This window comes from Carassius gibelio, chromosome B9 (assembly GCF_023724105.1).
Source record: "Carassius gibelio isolate Cgi1373 ecotype wild population from Czech Republic chromosome B9, carGib1.2-hapl.c, whole genome shotgun sequence".
In the NCBI taxonomy this organism is placed as follows: domain Eukaryota; kingdom Metazoa; phylum Chordata; class Actinopteri; order Cypriniformes; family Cyprinidae; genus Carassius; species Carassius gibelio.
The window spans coordinates 14884629-14903918 of record NC_068404.1 but is presented as its reverse complement, the minus strand read 5'-3'; the positions used below and the strand labels follow the sequence as shown (position 1 = coordinate 14903918).

The window sequence follows — 19290 nt, the reverse complement described above, 5'->3', positions numbered from 1 at the left end:
TACATACTATTATATATATAAAAAAAAAAAAAAAAAACTATCAGAATTTAATCTTAATTTTTGATCATAGAAATATTAGAAACTGTACCAAATTGAATACCTTTTCTCCGTTTGGGCCCCCACCCCGCATGTTATACTTTATGAGCAAAAAAAGCCTGATGTATCAAATATGATACTCAACAAACAAAAAAACAAGCAAACAAAAACATAGGCAAACTTTTTTAAATGTTTTGTATGAAGACTCAATAAAGAGATAGGAGAAAAAAAAAAAATATATATATATATATATATATATATATATAGTTGTGGCGAGTGGGGCGGGGCCGAGAGTCGTGGGAACGAGGAGTGAGGCCAGGTGTAGTGATTGAAGATGAGCTGCACCTGCGCCCCACCGCCCGTATCGAGTCCCACGTAGGAGATGGAAGGATATAAAACTGGAGTGACGACCATGAAGGAGGAGAGAGGACCAGGCCTGGGACATTATTTTATGTTTGCTTTTTATTTTGAGCGCACCAGTCGTCCGTGAGGGGCTGGTGTGCTGTTTTGTGTTTATTTTTCAATTATTAAAATGTTTTGATTTTGCGCCGGTTCCCGCCTCCTTCTTCCCGATGATTAAAAAGGTCGTATTGTTACAATAGTCTTCAGTGTTGGTAAGATTAATCTTATCAGGCTTTTTATTAAGTGACATGACATACAGCCAAGTATGGTGACCCATATTCAAAATTCGTGCTCTGCATTTAAACCATCCAAGGTACACACACACACACACCCACCCACCATGAACACACACCTGGAGCAGTGGGCAGCCATTTTTTATGCTGCGGCACCCGGGGAGCAGTTGGGGGTTCAGTGCTTTGCTCAAGGGTGCCTCAGTCGTGGTTTTGCCGGCCCGAGAATTAAACCCACAACCTTAGGGTTAGGAGTCAAACTCTCTAACCACTAGTCCACGACTTCCCCCATTTATGTATTTATATGAATAATATGCTGTATGCACAGTTCAATGTTAAAGTCAATTCATTCTGTTCTTTTATTTATAGATTTGTTTTTTGTTTTTTATGGTCATGTCTGTATTAGCCTAGCGTGTGAATGTATTTTTTCATGCCGCCTTTAATAGTATTTTGTGGAAATCACTAGAAATGGAATCCCTCACTCTTCTGTTATGGTGTTGTTATATGGTATCCCATTGATTGAAAGGAGTTAACTCTTACTCAAGCGAGCCTTTTGAATGCAGTTGAGCAATGACTCAGCATCCATCGACAGTCATGATGGTGTTGCTTTTAGTTGTGAGGTCAGGCACTGCGGGGTTTCCCTTTCGCATGAACTATGCGGGGGTCTGAACGAGGCAACATTATCCCCTCATTTTCCTCTCCATCTTGAGGTTGAATGTTTTTCACGCCTTACCTGTGTAAAATGGAGTTACTGAGGTAAAAGGGTAGAGGTAAATCACTTTGTGAGAAAATCCCACTCAGTACATCCGAGCGATTGGAAAACCCCAGCCTTTCAGGTTAGACGCTTAAACCTACTTAAGTTGTTACATTTCCAGTTCCTTGTTGCAAAGTTTTGATTCGTTTTCACAGTTCTGTTTGCTATGAAGTGCTGTGCTCAGCAGTGTTTATCACATGGCTGTTTGCATGAAAAAAAAAAAAAAAAGTATGGTCAATGGCCGCCATAAGATACCACTAAAATTCATAGAAACAAATTATTGTCATTTTGAAGTGTCTCGATTGCCATATGACAGCATCAGCTTGTCGTCCATTTAATTTATTCAGTGTTCGGCAAGCTACTTTGAACAAAAATTTTGAATTTTACTACAAGCTAACTACATAAAGGTATTTTATACAGCTGTTAAAAAAAGTGGTTAGCTACTACAAGTTGTTAATTCCAGCTATGCATAGCTGCAGACTTATGTATAAAAGACATTGCAGTTTATTTACAGAAATTAGCTGTATTTATCTGCCACATGAACAGCAAGGGGTTTCTGAATGAATGACTCGCTCGCTTAAAAACAAAACGCCCTGATTTATTCAGCAGTTGCAGACATAGTGACTTCGGCCTTTAACTAAATAAATGCATCTATGTACACATAATTCAATAAATGTTTTGTCACTACGTTGCGTGGTTTGTCGTCTTATTGAAGAAGCGAGTTAAATTGGTTTCTGCACGACTCTTTAGTTATCAAAACAACAATCGAATTGAGAGGTAAATTTCCAAACAATCAGCTGAAGTATTTAATTTTTTTTTGTTTTTTGCTGCCTAACTCATTATGCACTCCAGCTATGACTTAACTGTGACACGTATATGATGAAATTCTATGTGATTCGGAAAGTACTGTACGTGGGAGAATTTTGCCAGTGCGATCATTATTAACACCCTCTCCAGTATGTGGTTATTAATCATAGGTTATTACTGTCTCCTTTTTAAATGTGAGTCATTCAAATGTGATGTTTTATTATTTTTATTATTATTATTATATCAAATTTATTTTTTAACTCTACAGTAATAGCTTGCATTCACACTAAATTTCAGGTTTGGTTGGGCCTGTATCCATGAGTGTGCTCTTGCTGGAGGTGTTCTATGGTGGCTCCCACAAACAGCTGGTTGATCTTCTCAAGGAAAGTGTTGAAGACTGTGTTAGCTTCACTCTGCCTGCAAAGAAATGGCACTGTAGGGCCAGAACGTCTGCTCTGTACTTAATGCAAGCAGTTCCAGCAAGTTCCTCGTACAGGTTAGCTAAATATTTAAACATATATACTGTCATACAATAATTGTACACTTAAACGTATTCATTTCATTGCATTAGATAAACAATGATGGCCATTTACCACAACTTCTGACATTTGCATGACCTTTAATGTTAACTCACTTACTCAGTTCTATTGTACCTCATACGTCAAACATTTGTCATCCCCCCGAGTTCCATACTTTAAAGCCACATAGCTGTGGTTTCCTCATTACTGCAGAGCATGGCTGAGGATATTGTTGCTATACAGCTCTGGTGTATAACCAGACTTGCAGAACTAAGACTTGTTTGCAGACATGTACCAAAGACTTTTCCGAATTTTAAATCCTGTCCAGATCTAATTTCTGCATTTCTTGTACAACCTTCTCAATATGGAGCATTCTGTGTTTTGGGTGTGTTTGTGTTTAGTTTAGGGGTTTTCTTATAAATGTAACCAGGATTGGCATTTTTTGGGGTTATATTATTTTTCAATTATTTCTTTCTTTATAAGAAAAACACCCTCTAACACTAATGTTCTCTATTATTTTATTTATTTCTACTCGTTTTCTTTTTATTTATTAGGCTAACTGAGACTTAGCACTTACATATGGCTCTTGTTTGTTTTGATTCTGGATTCTATTGTCATTTGAAAGAATGCATATATGTGTGTGTGTGTGTGTGTGTGTACAGTTGTGCTCATACGTTTACATATTTATGTGATGCTCCAGAAGAAAAAAAAATGCATTAAGAGCAAACTTTTGAACAGAATGGAGATGTGTACATTTTTCTTATTTTACCTAAATATCATTTTTGTTATTCTAGTACTGCCCTTCATAGGCTACAGGAGATTGTTACATGTTTCTCAGAAGATAAAATAAGTAAAATTTAGCCTGATCTTCGAATTCAAAAAGTTTTCACCCCCCCTCCCCCCTGCTCTTAATGCATGATTTTTTTCCTTCTGGAGCATCGGTGAGCGTTTACACCATCTGTAATAGTTGCATATGAGTCCCTCAGTTGTCCTCAGTGTGAAAAGATGAATCTCAAAATCATACCGCCACTTTTGGTAAAGGTTCAAAAATGCAGAAGATGCTGGAAACCAAAGAATGTGCAGGAGCTGGTTGATTTTTCTGAAGAACAGCAGGCAGTTGAACTGTTCAGGACCAATGCAGTACTCATGAACACCCAACACAAAACAGAAATTGCTGATCATTCAGGAAACAAAACAAAGTATTAAGATTCAAGGGTATGTAAACCTTTTAAGGGGGTCATTTTTATAAATTCAATTATAATTATTTTTCTTGTTGAGTATGGATGTTCAATTCCATTGTTTTTCCTAACCGACAACCGATGCTCGTTCACCGATTATTAACTGTTAACCGATAAGATTGAATTAAATAATTGAATTAAATGAGAAAGGATAAGTGTCTGTGACCCCCTAAAATACTAACATTTGTAACAAAAAGCAACAAACAACAGAACATGAGGATTCATATCACATCACACACCTGAAGCGATTCTGCAAGTGGAGAAAAGCATAATAAAGCTAGGCTATATATAATGAATAAATAGGCCTATACGAGAAATATATTTTTACTTGAAAAATAAATGACTTTTTAAACCGTTTAACTTATTGTATTAATTGGTAAAAATTCTCAGCGGTCAGTTAACGGTTAACCTGTTAAAATAAACAACCCTATTGTGTGTATATATATATATATATATATATATATATATATATATAAACATTTGTAATGTGAAATAGCTTATTCAGGACAGTACTAAATAAAAAAAAAAATAACATGCAGTTTTCACAAGCTCACTTATTTTTTTTTTTTAATTATTAACATAACGTAACATTTGAGTTGTGCTGCCAGTGTTTATTATGGATTTAGAGAACTTTGCTTACTTTCTGCTGAAATGTATCTATTCTAATATTTTTTAAATGTCTACTAAACCTCACATAAGTTTTGTGTAAAAACAACTGTGAAATGTGGTTTGACATTTTTACACCCAATAGGATATTCTTAAAAGTCAAAATCAAAGCTTGTTAAGGCATTACTGGTATATGTGGGTACACAGTTTGATCAGTCACTACCTATAGATTAAAAAGCTGACACAAAATGAACACCAACGCTGAGCTAGATGAAAGTAGTCTAATCATACCTGCCTGTATTATCTTCATTATGAGAACATGAGTAACATTTTATAATAAGGTTTAATTTGTTCTCCTTAGTTCTCATCAGATATGAACTAACAATGAACAACAGTTTATTTTATTTTTATTAATCAGCATTTATTAACCTAAATTAATGTTAAATTATAAATATACGATTTATAATTTAACTAATATACTGATTAAAAGCTCATGTTCGTTTAAAATACAGCAACTGTTAATTTATGCAACTTAAAATGTGAAAAATGTATTGGTGTATATGGAAATTAATGTAAATCTGGAATAATACATGCCACAAAATTATTGTTAATTGTTAGGTCATGATACCTAATGCATTAACTAATTCTAATTAATGAAATATTGTTATTCCCAGAATCAGAATATGTTCATTTTTTACAATGATATTTTAAAATTAGAATAAGGGTGCCCTCTCACACAGTGCACTCAACCGAGAGATTATACAGTTGTTTCCTTATATCACTTAGTGGTGCTCTGTGAAGTGTTGGTTCAAATAAAGTTTCTAAAACTGCATAAACAAGGACACAAACACATTTAGAGACTAGGATCCGATTGGGGACTTTCATGCCTCCTTTTAAGGGACGGAGAAACCGCAGGTGGGTGGGGGAAGCCCTGAGCATTCCTTCAGCTGCAATCTCATCTTGCTGCACTTGAAGTTAAACAAAAGTCAGAACAGGCGTTTCATTCCTAAAGTCAGGTATCAAATATGCACAGTCATAACCCTTCACGTGTTGGTGACCTGGAAAACCTGTATCAATTGTTGGGTCATCTGCAATTTGCTCTTATGAGATTGTGAAATATGTGAATGTGGTCCATTTCAGTGAATAAGGATGGGCTAAATGGTTCATCTCCTATTTTATTCATGCTTGCCAAACATACAGTAATAATGAAAAGGTACTAAGTCAATTGTGTGCCAAGAGCATTGCTTGCTTCTCCAGATCGGCACCTTTGATGATGCAGTTACAAACCTGACTCAGCACAGAGCATCTTACCCACCCACTGCATCTCTTATCTTACAGGTTCTCACAGAGCCAAAATGTCTGGTTTGGTTATGGTTAATAGTTTGCACTGGAAAAAGTCTGTGGGCGACAGTTACAGTTATGTCACAGTTTAATGAAAGCCAACAGTGACTCCTGTGAATGATTGTTTACACACCTTGGATGAAGATTGTATCTATCGAGATGAGACCTTTTTAAGTGCATTTTTCAGTTGAAATAGATGAGTCAGATTTAGTTTTGGAATTTGGTGGGCCCTGAAATTGCTCATTAAGGTATATGCAGTGATAACGTTTGCCGTCTGTCTGCTTGCCTCAGCAACCACATCAACTGGACTGACCTAAAAAGATGCATCAGACTCGAATGTCTGTCCTCACCTCCAGTTCAAAGGGAGCCAAAGTAAGCCTTCCCGTTTCATTAGTATTTGACTCACTCCACTTGACAATTTCAAGCAGGAAAGCAAGACTTAAAATAGTAACTTCTATCATCTGGCTTGATTTCAGAGTTGTGTGTGAGTGATGATTTGGGAGGTGCTGTTTTGCGCTCGTCCTGATGGAGTTGGGGAATAGAGACGTAATCCTGCCGCAGTTATGGGGGCACGGAATGGTAGAAGTTGCCCCTTCACGCTGATCTTAAAGCAGTGTGATTGGTTTTTCGTATAGTTAAGATTAAGAATTGGTTAGGGGGAGCTGGTTGTAGATTAGCATAAAAGGGACACTTCTGACAGCGACAGAGTCACGGTCGCAAGACCGCGGGCTCCCCACATCAAAGAGACTGGCAAGCGGGCTGCAGGGTTAGACTGACAGGAGATGGGGGCTTAGAAGAGGGGGCTGGGTTCATTTAGGGAGACCAGAACTGAACTTCAAAGTCCTTGTCCCATGGCTCTTAGCACATACAAGGGCAAAATCTTCAATGGTCCCCTACTTGTGTATATAACATCTTAAAGAAGTGTTCATTAACCTCAATAATGTTTCTCTCAGCATGGAATGTGCAGAGATTTCTGTGTCTCCTTGTGTTTCAAATGATGTATTTTTTTCATTTGCAGATCTAGGATTTCATATTTTACTCTAATGTCATTTGAGACCTTCATTGCAGGCATCCTCAGCTATAGCTGCAGTTTTTATGCATTTTGCATTTCTAAAAGGAAAACTTTTTTCGTTGTTAGTTATATTTCGTATAAACACAACTGTTCAAAAGTTTGGGGCCAGAATGAATTTTGTTTTGAAAGAAATGTATATGTTTGTGAATTATCAAAGACGCACTAAATTAATCAAGTGACAGTGAAAGTGAAAGAATAAAGACTGGAGAAATGAACATTAAAGGATATATATATATATATATATATATATATATATATATATATATATATATATATATATATATATATATATATATAACAATTAATTAACCTAACCGATAGTTTTCAAAATGGATACTGAACATAGACTAAAAAAGTGCTTTATTTTAAAAATAAAAACGGGACTGAATCATACAAGTAGTAGTAGTAGTAATACAAGTAATATTAAATGTTGAAATTATGACAAAATCTGTTTTATTTTTTCTTAAATTCTGTTTTATTTTTTTCCAAATTCCGTTTTTTTTTTCGTTAGAATTTTTCTGGATTCTGTTTTTTTATTTCATTAAAATTTTTCTCCACTCTATTTTAATATTAGTTTATTAATTAAACAGCAAATCATACAGATAGACATTTTCACATCAATTTAATAAAAGTTTAACAAAAATTACACTTGGGGCCCTATAATTTTTTATATATATATATATAATTTTTTTTCTTCACATTTTAAAGCAGGTTTTAGTGGTCAGAACAATTATCAGTGCTTGTGCCTGTGTGACAGCATTGATATTCATGTAATGCCGTTGCAGCCAGCAAACTAATGGTTCCTTCTTTTATCTGTTTTTCCTTTCTTTGACTCGCAGGGTTTTGTTCACCAGCTCCGTACTCAATCTTACAACTTGTAGCCCTGCGGCCTGATCTCGCCCATCTTAAGAAGGTCCTCTACTTCCATGAGAACCAGCTGGTCTATCCAGTTCGCAAGAGTCAAGAAAGAGATTTCCAATATGGCTACAACCAGATCCTCTCATGGTAACAACTGATGAATTTTACAAACACACAGTATTATTTATTGTGCTGGATGTGGATTGTTGACTAAATAGTATAGCAGTAGAAAGTCAAAGTATGATACAGTGTATCATGCTTCACAACATTACTACATTAACCATGATCAAAATACACAATTTGTTTTCTTAATTTCTAATGTTATTAACTATGAATTAAAAGAGGAGGACTTTTTCATTCATAGCAAATAACATTAGAAATTTTAAATGTTAAATTTCCCATGTTTTGATTTTCAGAAATGTGGTCATCTTAACGTATGCTCATATGTCAGAACAGTCTGCGTATAACAAGTACCATTTCTGTACCAGACTGGATTTCAATTCACAAGAGAGACAGTGTGTCTGAGACAGAATAGTTTATCATGCCCGTTACTTGACATGATGTGATTGGTTAATTATGGGATCGTATAATGGCGCTCTAATTCTTAAGAACTCGCTGTTTTAAAGCCTAATGTCATAATCAATCTTGATGCTTGAAAGAAAGGGTTTTAAGAGCTCTAATTGGAATACATTGTGATTGTTGTCTGTCAGAGTATCATGTCAATAATTCAAAGGCCCTTTGCTTGCTCAACTTTATTAATGTGCCAGAACAGTGACACAAAAAAGGGCTCTGCTCCTCTAATTCACTCTCTAATTGAGAGCAATGCAGTGATTGATTCTGGCAATTGGGGTTAATCAGTGTGCCATTTAAAAACATGGTGTGTTTGTGTCTTTGGATTCTAATCAACATGTATTAGATATTTAAAGTGACTAGTTACTGGAGACATTGGCTTTTCATATACAAGTGAAGTTTGTTTTTCAAAACATGTTCTGTTTTTAATAACCCTCAGTTTGGAGAATTAATTAAGGAGTGTTATTGTGACAGTTTAACATTTTGTGGCTTTGTTTGTCAGCATATTTCATCTCTCGTCATCTGAAATGTCAATGTTTTCCCAGTCTGGTTGCGGATGTGGTGGTGTTCAACTCTGCATTCAACATGGAGTCTTTCCTCTCCTCCATCTCTACCTTCATGAAGACCATGCCTGACCATCGGCCCAAAGATCTGGACCGACTCATCCGACCCAAGTGCCATGTCCTTCACTTCCCGATTTGCTTTCCCGATGTCACAAGGTCTGTCCTTATTTACCTCAACCACAGTCTTCTAGGGATCACTCCTCCGCTGATTAAAAAATGTGCTAGCGAGTTCACTCTTAATCCGCCCCCAAAAGCTGATCGCGTATGCAAGCGTGGTTAATGACAAGTGGGCAAAGTTGTGTAAGAAAGTGATTAGAATAGACAGCTTTAATATCCTGTGTGGATCACTTGACACGCTTTGGCTACAGATACGTGCTTGCGCTCGGGCACACATGCATCATATATACAACATGCCCACTGGGACAGGAAGCGATTTCTTTGTCTTATAGTCTGTTTGATTGTAGATGATGTAGATATTTGGGTTTGATGTTTGTGTGCTGAACAACTGATGATGTAGTATGAAAATGAGTGAGGATTTTTACTCAGAGCATGTCATCTGTCATGAAAATCAGCAAATGAAATAGGGTTTTATTGCACGTTATAAAAATCCACCATGTTTCCAAAATCATTTTCAGAACGTTTTTGCTAATTTGGATGCAAGCAACTGTAGCTACAGTATACTGACTCTTAAAGCTGTGACCATTAATTATGCTTTGGATTTTAGTTAGTTATCATGACATAAATAGCATCTTTAGCTATTTAAAATAAACTCTCAGCTTTTAAAATTGCTTGAATTAGTGACGAAACCTACTAAAAGCAAATATTTAAAATGCAGTACACTCAGTCATGCTTGATGTCCTTGTGGGCTAAGTCGTTGGTCCCTGAATTGATTTTTTGCTTTTTGTGGGGGGGTCTCTGAGCACCCTGCCCCCCCATCCCAATCCCCTGCAGCTTTAAAATCTAACTGTGCTGTGTGGTTTTCGTTTTGACTTGCGCGGTCTAGTTTGGCTTCAGAATTTGCCTCTCGAACTGTCGTCTTGGATCAGCAAGCATGGGTGGTGCTTTTTTCATCGCCCCGTTCCAAAGCAGTGTCAAGAATACGTCGGCTAGAAGCGACTCCACGGAGGGGCCTGCTTCTTATTAGATTCCTAATGAACAGCAAGCAAGACCTGAAACGAATAGAACAATATTGTTAATTCATTTTGATTCAAGGCATTCTCGGCCTGGCTTATGTGTGCTGGTTTAAAGATTAGAGAGACTGTAAGCATGTAGTGCATACCATTTCACATCCTCCTTTGGCAGTCTTTGTCATATTGTGCGTCGTTATTAAATTAGAAAAATGTGAAAAGTCGTGGATTGGTTGCAAAATTTGTCATAGCTTTCATTTTATCAATATAATATAATGCTGAAGAGATCAATTTGTGTCTGTCTATCAAATAATCTGAATCATAATATAATTATAATAAGGTTATATAATATAATATATCTAAAATTAATGTATATATATATATATATATATATATATATATATATATATATATATATATATATATATATATATATATATATATATATATACTGTTTAAATAACATACAATCTGTAAAATCTAATTAGATATCAAAATTATAAATAAAATGAAAATATGAAATAATAATTTGAATCAGAATTTCATGTTTTTTTATTATATGCATTAGCTCAGCATAAAAATGTCACGTCACATATCTTTCTTTTTTAATATGTGTTTGCAGTCCATTACTTTTTTTTGTCTTCTCTTTGTTCTTTCAATCTGTAGATCTAAAATGTTTATCTCCAGGTCTGAGCAAGGCATGTTTTGCATTATCCCTCTGATGCATGATTTTTTTTTTTTTTTGCATTAGTCAGTAGATTCTTGGTTGAAAAAATCAAGATTTTTAATGCCCACTTAAAAGAAATATCCAGCCGCTTTGTGTTTTCAAGTTTGTTTTTCGTGATTTAGAAGAGCCAGACCAGCGTACACCACTGAGGTTAGATTTCACTGTTCTTCATCACTAAAACAGCTGTGTACACTTTGCTGTATCTTTTTAAAATGCACCTATATGGATAACGTAGCTCTCCAGTTTTTTTTTTTTTTTTTTTTTTTTTTTTTTTATTATTATTTTTTTTAATGGAAAGTAATTGCAGTTGTGTTTTAGAAATGTAAACTAAATTAAATAACAGTGCACTGATGGAAATATATGTATGCCCTAAATCGTGCAATGCTGTGGATGAATTTAACAGTTGAACTTAAGACACTTGATTTTTATATTATCAAGTATGATAGATATGATATTCTATTACCTGAATTGTATTTAAAAGATATGTAAAATCAGAAGTCTTCAATCTGAGTTCAGCACGGATTGGTGTTTTTCTTTCTTTTTTTCTTTTTTTTTGTGCTACTCTCTGGTTTGCATGATTCCCTTAATGAATCAGACAATGTATAGCATATGCAAATAAATAAAAAGTAACAATCAATAGACACTATAACTGAATTCCTCCCTCTGTCTTTTAGTGTTTGTGTATCTGTGTGTGTGTTCTTTGTTGTGTGTTTAGTTTTCTATGAGGGGATGGATGTGCCCCTACGCTTGGCTGGATGACAAATTTGCCCTGTGTGTAAAATGTGGGTTAAGATGACATTAGTAATATTGGTCCACACTAGTGTGTGTGTGCACATTTGGGAGTGTGTGTGTCTGTATCATGGGTAAGAGACGCTGTAAGTAAGCTGACACTGATGACGCAGGGCTCTCGCCTAAAGTGTTTCTCAGCTCATTTTCAGATGGTAATTCGCCCCTTCCAAAGCAAACTCAGAGAGTGTAAGGAAACGATTATATGCATGGCCGGCCATCCGTCAACATGCCCTGGGTTCTTTTCTCAGCGACCAACTTTGTCCAAGTCTTTTAAGAATTTAAAAATATTCCCAGAGACAAACAACATAAGAAATAGAGTATTTGATGTGAAATTTCTCGCAGGTGGACTCCCGTTGGTCCTTTGTTTATGTGATGCATATTTTTTTTATTTCTTTCAATCTTCTGTTCTCTATCTGCCAAAACAAACAAACAAAAAAGAAGTTAAATATATATAATTATGAAAATATGGCTGCACTGCCGTACCAAATTCACATTAGATGCTGGGAAAACAAAAGACAGACTGCAAGATGTCAAGAATACTTATATAGGATGTATAGTCACGAGAGGACAGCCCATAACGGTTAGTAAAAGGAAACTCCCATTAAAGTAAATAAAGTACAGGGTTATGCCGCAGTCACCATCCCCATTAAGTGGAGAACGATGGAGAGAAATAAACAAGGTAAAAGTAACTTCAGAATGAAAACATCTTTTGTAATATCCAGTTGAATGTAGCATAATCCAAAGGAATATTTCTTTAAATGGCTTCTATTCCCTCACAGTGTCCTTTGGATCAACTTCATCAGACCTCGCTTATTAATTGGCTTTCTGCGTATAGCCGTAATTCAATCGCGATTGACCCTAGTGAGCAGGAGCCCAGCTGAGCGAGGCCATACCACATCATCAATCACCGCAATCCACAACGCTGGTGGCCCCTATTAAAGGCTAGTCTTTGTATTAAAACACAACAGGCCAACTGGGTATGTTTGCATAAAGTCACATGACAATCAGGTGTCCTTTCAAGAGTTTCAGCCCTACGGAGCCGCCACATCACAAAGACACTCCTGGAAGGACTCAGATGTAATGCTGCTCTGATTTCCATTGTTCTCCGCTCTGGCAGAAGAGTGAATTTGGTTTCCATAGCACTTAACTGGCATCAGATGTTTGCAGAAAGTCCCACACACCCAATCAGAGTGCTAAGATTGATGGCCAGCATTGCATTGATCCCAATGCTGTGATCTAAAACAATGACAGTTCCTCCTAAGATGGGGACCACAGTGCTATCTAGCTCATCGAGGGTAAAATACATCACAGGAATCTCTTGTTGTCAGGAGGACCAGGTTTTCATTAGCCCATTTAACTCAGCACAGATAACTGAAGCTACTTTTCAAAGTTGGTGGGGAAAAGAGGGTATTTGGCTGCTTTTTAAAAAGCAGTTCAAAGGCATGGATGTGACTCTCTGTACAGCGGCCTGCCGCCAATGACTGACTGGTGGAGCGATTCTGTTACTGAAGCAGATGGCAGGATATCCTGCTGTAGAGATTGTCTCAGAATGGTTCAAAGGGAACAGCACAGTGGAAATTATGCGCCTCGGTCCCATATCGAAGTAATAAAGTCGCATCAAAGACGCCGATTACCTTGTTACATAAACCAGTGCCACGGCTTCATAGTTGTGTGGGTTACATTATTTAATTGAACCGTGTGGGTGTTTTTTTGTAAGAATGTGTGTAGAACATCGAGTTGTAGACTTCATTCAGTGATTTCATCCCTGGACGGCCGAGGAAACCTTTCCGATGTATTGGAAAATTCGCTGCTGGCCCAACGCAAGCTTATTTTGTAAATACACATAAGTTATAAAAGCTGCTTTTGTGATGTTGAATTTCTGTTAATTCTGCTTTTCGTATCTGCTCAGGTTCCTGCAGAGGCCCTGATTATCACCAGAGTCAGTGGCCACCAGTGGTCAGAAACTCATCACTTGGCACCGAGCTTCAAATCCTCATGTGTCTTGCTACTCATCCCGTAGCGCTCTCTTTTTTTGATTGCTGTTAAGCCTTAATGTGGGCAGGATGGGGTGATGAGGAGACGGGCTTTCTTAATCAAACCGCTGAGCGTTTAATCTTGTCGGTGAAACATCTGGCGGGCACCTTTTCTCATTTGTTTCTTTGACATCGGATTCCACCACCTCGTGCTCGGAGGACATTTTCAAAAGGGATCTTCATCCTTATGGCACGAGGACTCCTCAGAATGTGCCCTGTGAAAATAATCCAATGGTAAAGCCCAAAGGTATGGCATGCGTCTGATCTCCAGATCACATGTGCCATGAACGAACCACAATTGAGTCCATATGGTGCTTTCAAGTGCTAGGAGCGAACCGTGATAAATAGGAATGAATCAAGGATAAAGCCCCTGGCTTCGGAGATTTGTCCCAAGCAGCTGGCTTGTGGCCATAGGTTTTTGCCATGATGTAATCAGGACACGCAGGTATTTATAAAGCACAAGTAAAAATGGGCCTTCTTTGATTGTTTGCTCTTGATGAGGGGGAATATTACCCTCAAGTATTATATTCAAGTATATTACCAGGTATACATTTTCCAGTCTTAAAAGAGACTTCAAAAGTGAGCATCGATATGCCCTGTTTGCTTCAAAAGCGCACTTGAAGTGAATACTCAAGATACTGAAGGGTGCAGAGCTTTACTGTCTCATAGGGGCTGATTTGGAACACACTACACGAAGAAACACGATACTGTTACATTTTGAATTGGAAATGTACTTTGCAAATCAAATGCTTATTGCTGATTACTGTCATTAGTGTGGTGAATAAATCTTCAGATTGTGTCTTTAAAGGGATAGTTCACCCAAAGCTAAAAATCATGTCATAATTTACTCACCCTCATGTCTTTCCAAAGTATGATTTACTCTCTTCTGTGAGAGTAAACATAAAATTACATATTTTGAAAACTTCCACAGAAAAAAAAGAAAAAATTATTACATAATTGTATTTATTTATTTAAACAAGAACTAATAGGAAAACACATTAAGGATAGGGATGTTTTCCTTTTGATATAGTCCTTTGGTGTGCAAGAGCAAACTGAGAGTTTTGCCAAGTGCCAAGTAGGATGAATGCATTACTAAAAAAGCCTTTTGGAATTTGGCCATTGTCTGAAAAAAAGACTCGAGTTCTCTATTCCCTTTATACAGAAAGTTTTCATCATGCTAACACCTGCTCAGCTTCATCAATAGTGTTAACAAAAGAAGAGAACATGTAAGCAAAGTGTGGAAATTTGTAGAAACATGGGCTCACATGTGAGATTAATGTAACTGAAACAGAACTGGGCGTTTTTGTCTTAAGCTCTGTCTAGAAACAACACATAACTTTCATCCTCCATCTTCCATTAAGCAAAAAAAGCAGTTATCTCTGTTAAAAAATAAAAAAATCGCATACATTGCCACTGCTACTACATGATTGTTAGATGTGATGAACAGCTATGTGCTTGTAGGGGACTAAGTTGTGGAGGCTTTTTTTGATGTGATCAGGCTGTTAATTTGTCTGCTTCACATGACAGATGTCATGGCTTGTGCAGTTGTGTCAAAATCTGCCCATTCTATGTCAGATTTGGTAAGCCATATGCACATTACATAATACGGAAAGTCTGTCATCGCTTACGCATTCCACAACCCGATACGATCATATCCGTCATCTGCGTTAAATGGCTGTAGTGTCGCTGGAAACCTCTACTAGCCGTCTGTTTGGTTACCTCCTGTGACCTACTTTAGCGGTACTGCATGTCAGTCTTTGTCATTAGAATTTGGAGTCCTCATTCCATGGCCATCAGAGGTATGATATTTTCGTTCTCAGTGTCAAATCGAGTGGACTAAAGTCCAGGATATGTGCCACAGTTGGGGCAGGAAGTTTGGCGTTTGACTATGAGGTCAGTTGGTAATAATGAATGTAGATGTTAATGTGCTGTAATGACCTTCTCTGTCCACATCTCAGAGGCTCTCTTCAGGTCTCCTGTGCCCATCATACTGGACCTCTGTCAAGCCACCCTACAGGGCACACTGATGAGACTAATGCTGGCGACGGTGCTTTCAAAATGACACACTTGGCTGCGTTAAACCTTTGCGTGATCAGTTGCTTTTTCTCAGTGGGCAGAGAGTGTTATAGGGATGTTTCAAGTTCAATACAAGTTTTGCTTAATCGACAGAATTTGTATCATAATGTCTGTTACCACATAAAATAATTTTAACTTAAAAAAAGAAAAAAAAGAAAAATGTTACAGTATCATTCAATTGGCTGTTAGCATACAAAGCTTATAGCCGTAGTATTTAAATATTGTTCAGTACCATTCAAAAGTTTGGGTTGGGTAAATAAACAGCGAGATTGTGAAATGTTATTACAATTTAAAACAACTCTCTGAATATAGTTTAGGATGCCATTTCAGAAATTTTCAGAAATTGTTTACATGATTTTTTAGAAACCATTACACCAATCTTTCGTGTCATATGACCCTTCAGAAATCATTCTAATATGTTTAAGAAATATTATTAGTATCATTGTTGAAAACAGTTGTGCTGCTTATTTATTTATTTATTTTTTTTTTTTGGAAACAATGATTATTTTTTCTGAATTTATTTTTTAAATAGCAATTTCAAAAGAACAACATTTATTTAGAATGTAAATCTTTTGTAACATTATACATTTTTAAAAATGTTTAACTTTATAATGTTTAACTCATAACTTCAATTGTAAGTGCCTCATTGTAACAACTTTCTTTTTATTTATTTAAAAAAACAATATATATATATATATATATATATATATATATATATATATATATATATATATATATATATATATATAATTTTTTTTTTTTTTTTTTTTTTTTTTTTTGGTGTTATTCAATATTATGGAACAAATGTTGGCTATTAAGCTTAATTTGTATTAACCCCATTTCCTTTAAGCTGTCTTGAGGCTCGCAGAAGAACTGCCCGAAATGCTGGAGAACGTTTGCATGTCTCACATATAGCTCTCTCCACTTCTGAGCCGTCGCAACGGCCAACCCCAAGATCAATGGAATTTTTCATTAGCCTGGGAAAAAGAGACCGCTTGTGATTATTGCCAATAAAGGAAATTAGATGAAATGATTTTTGACTTTGATTTTCTTTCCTCCCTCTTTTCCCCAACCATCCTTTCACATTTAATCAAATGCAAGGTAAAAGTCATCACTGAAATTGCGCCTGATTTATAAATAAGCTAATTGGTGGCATTCTCCCTCTCCTGTCGGTGGACATGGCTGCATTTTTATTGCCTAGTCAAAACCTCCTCATGTAATTTTCAAAATGGCCCTCGAAATGAAATTTTCCTCCCAGCTTGCGAGGCAGCTCCATCGCTCATACCTTGCCACAACCACCTTCTTGTCATCTCTTTAGTGCAGCTTTATGTAGCCTGGCTCTCCTGTCCACATCTGTTAGTTAATTCATCCATTGCGAAACTCTTCCCTGGCACTTTTATCAATGGCTAATCTAATGGAGGTGAACTGTTGAGTGACTGCTCTCATTGATACTCTGTCTTTCCCAGGGACGTTTGGAGAATAATAATGGCACCGTTTCATATTTGGCTGGCCATTGATTGCTGCCGAATGCATATTTACTGAAATGGATACGGGATTAGAGCATTGCGTCTGAAACAACAACTTCAAAAGAGTGAACGGAGAATGCTCTGTGGACGTTTATTTTGTGGCTTTAACAGCTTTCTTTGAAGGTTCTTCCATTCAAACCACAATTTACCTATCTGTATTTGAGTAACGCTTCCCGAACTTGTTTTCATCTAGATGAAAGTGCAGTCAAAATGCTCAGACACATGCACGCTTGTGTCCTGTACCCGGAAATGCTCTGAACACAGTTGAGAAAAATAAGTATTTGCTTTCTCTTCGTGTATAATCGTTTATGACCGGTACAGAACTAACTCGGAAAAAGTGGGCGGTAGAACTACACCCAACATTGTGGTGAGTCAGGGCGGCCATCTGTATGTAACTCAGAGAGAAACTCTCTTTTCACTCGACTGCCTTTACAGCCCCCTTTGTTTTGAAGTCGATGAGTTCTCCAGCACTTGGTTGGAAGGATCCACGTATATTATAAACATATTGTGGGAAGTTGTGCTAAATCGGTTAGTAGTTTGTCATGTTGTATTGCTTTCCTACACCACAAGACTTTTGGCTCACCAAAATGCACATATAGTGCCACTTATGATATCCACATTATTCAAGTCCATTTAATTATCTGTACTATTTTATTGTATTTTATCCAAACCTTGTTACATATTAGCAATGTAAAATTATTTGTAAAAAAAACAAAAAAAAACAAAGGCTGCAAATAAATGAAGATATTTCTGTAATGGGAGCTTGCATTAGCAGCCTAGTGTTTGCTGTTAATGATCTGCTCATTAATCTTTGGACAGTTATATTGTATCTTGAACTGCTTTTGTGAATGTTTTGTCTTTTTTGGACTTATTCATACCATACTAAAGGTAGTCCCATATATCTGGCATTTTATCATGCTCACTTAAGTATGTGCAAGGTAGGTTATTTAAAATTTTAGCAGTTCCTTCACTTCTGCTCCAATTGCAAAAGAAATGATAGCACGTCAGTAAGCATGGGGGGGGGGGGATCTCGCTCTCAAGCAGCTAATTGGCTCGCGTCCATCACACAACCCACAGTTAGGACTCGGGGTGCCGTGGAGGCAGCACATGGGCTGTGCAGGCACAGAGAACGGAGAAAGTGCTTTCTGCATGATATAGATTGCTTTTGGTGCTGGATTATGTGAAAATGTGACTTGTTTTAACTTGCTTTAACTTGTAATATTCATCGTGGTTGCAGAATACATCAATCCGGTTGTGTGCTCGACATATTTTAAGACCAAGGAGAGAGAAATGCCACATGAGGCCCCTTTTTTTCTTTTTTAAAATGTGGTTTTAGTTACCTTTTTTGTTTATTTTGCTCAAACATGTAATGTTCTGATTTGTATTGCCTATGAATATTTTGCTCCTTATGTTCTTTTTCATTATAGAAATCAACAAAGGTTAGAGGAAAAACATATTTGAATTAGGAATGTGTTTACAGACATGGTGTCTTTTTTTATTTATTTTTTTAAACAGTTTTTTTTTCCAGTTTCTCTGATGTTGTTTTATAGGGCTTTTTCCCTTTCGTCCTCAGATTCCTCCATGCACACAAACGTCTCAGGCATTCAGTGCGGTGTGATGATATCCACGCTCCGGCTACTCCAAGCCACGCTCAAACATCAGCTCCAAGGTAATGCACTGTAGCACTGAAGACTATTCATGAAACAAAATGACCAAGAATTCTTCTTGAGAAAATATGACAAAAGTGACCATGAGTACATGATGGAGGCTTAACCAATGACCTTATAATAAACCCCTGTAGTTGTCCAGAGCTCACATTAGACTTGGAGCCACCTGAGAAGATTCTCAATGTTACAGGACCGCAGGAGTCTATGAGTGTCACACCACGTAAGGAGATGTTGCATCAGTCTGTGTCTCATCCGTGTGGTGATGAGAGCGGGAATCTTCAGCCACTCCACATAGTCTGGCCACATCGCTGGTAGGACCTTCATGATAACATGAGAAACATTCATTCATC

General features: G+C 36.8%; 1 protein-coding gene and 1 long non-coding RNA gene across 2 annotated transcripts in view; both read left to right on the top strand.

The window, feature by feature from the left end:
* Positions 1-284: 284 nt before the first annotated feature.
* The window catches only part of gtdc1 (glycosyltransferase-like domain containing 1), a 36044-nt gene continuing 17038 nt past the window's right edge, over positions 285-19290 (top strand). Inside the window, 7 exon segments of the mRNA XM_052566261.1 lie at positions 285-1504; positions 2527-2725; positions 7844-7873; positions 7875-8009; positions 8978-9151; positions 18847-18942; positions 19075-19251. Coding sequence (XP_052422221.1) covers positions 2547-2725; positions 7844-7873; positions 7875-8009; positions 8978-9151; positions 18847-18942; positions 19075-19251 — 791 coding nt within the window. The 5' untranslated portion in view covers positions 285-1504; positions 2527-2546.
* Positions 12819-14495, top strand: LOC127965446 (uncharacterized). The gene is made up of 2 exons (XR_008155300.1): positions 12819-13471; positions 13548-14495. It is a non-coding gene; the product is annotated as an uncharacterized LOC127965446 (long non-coding RNA).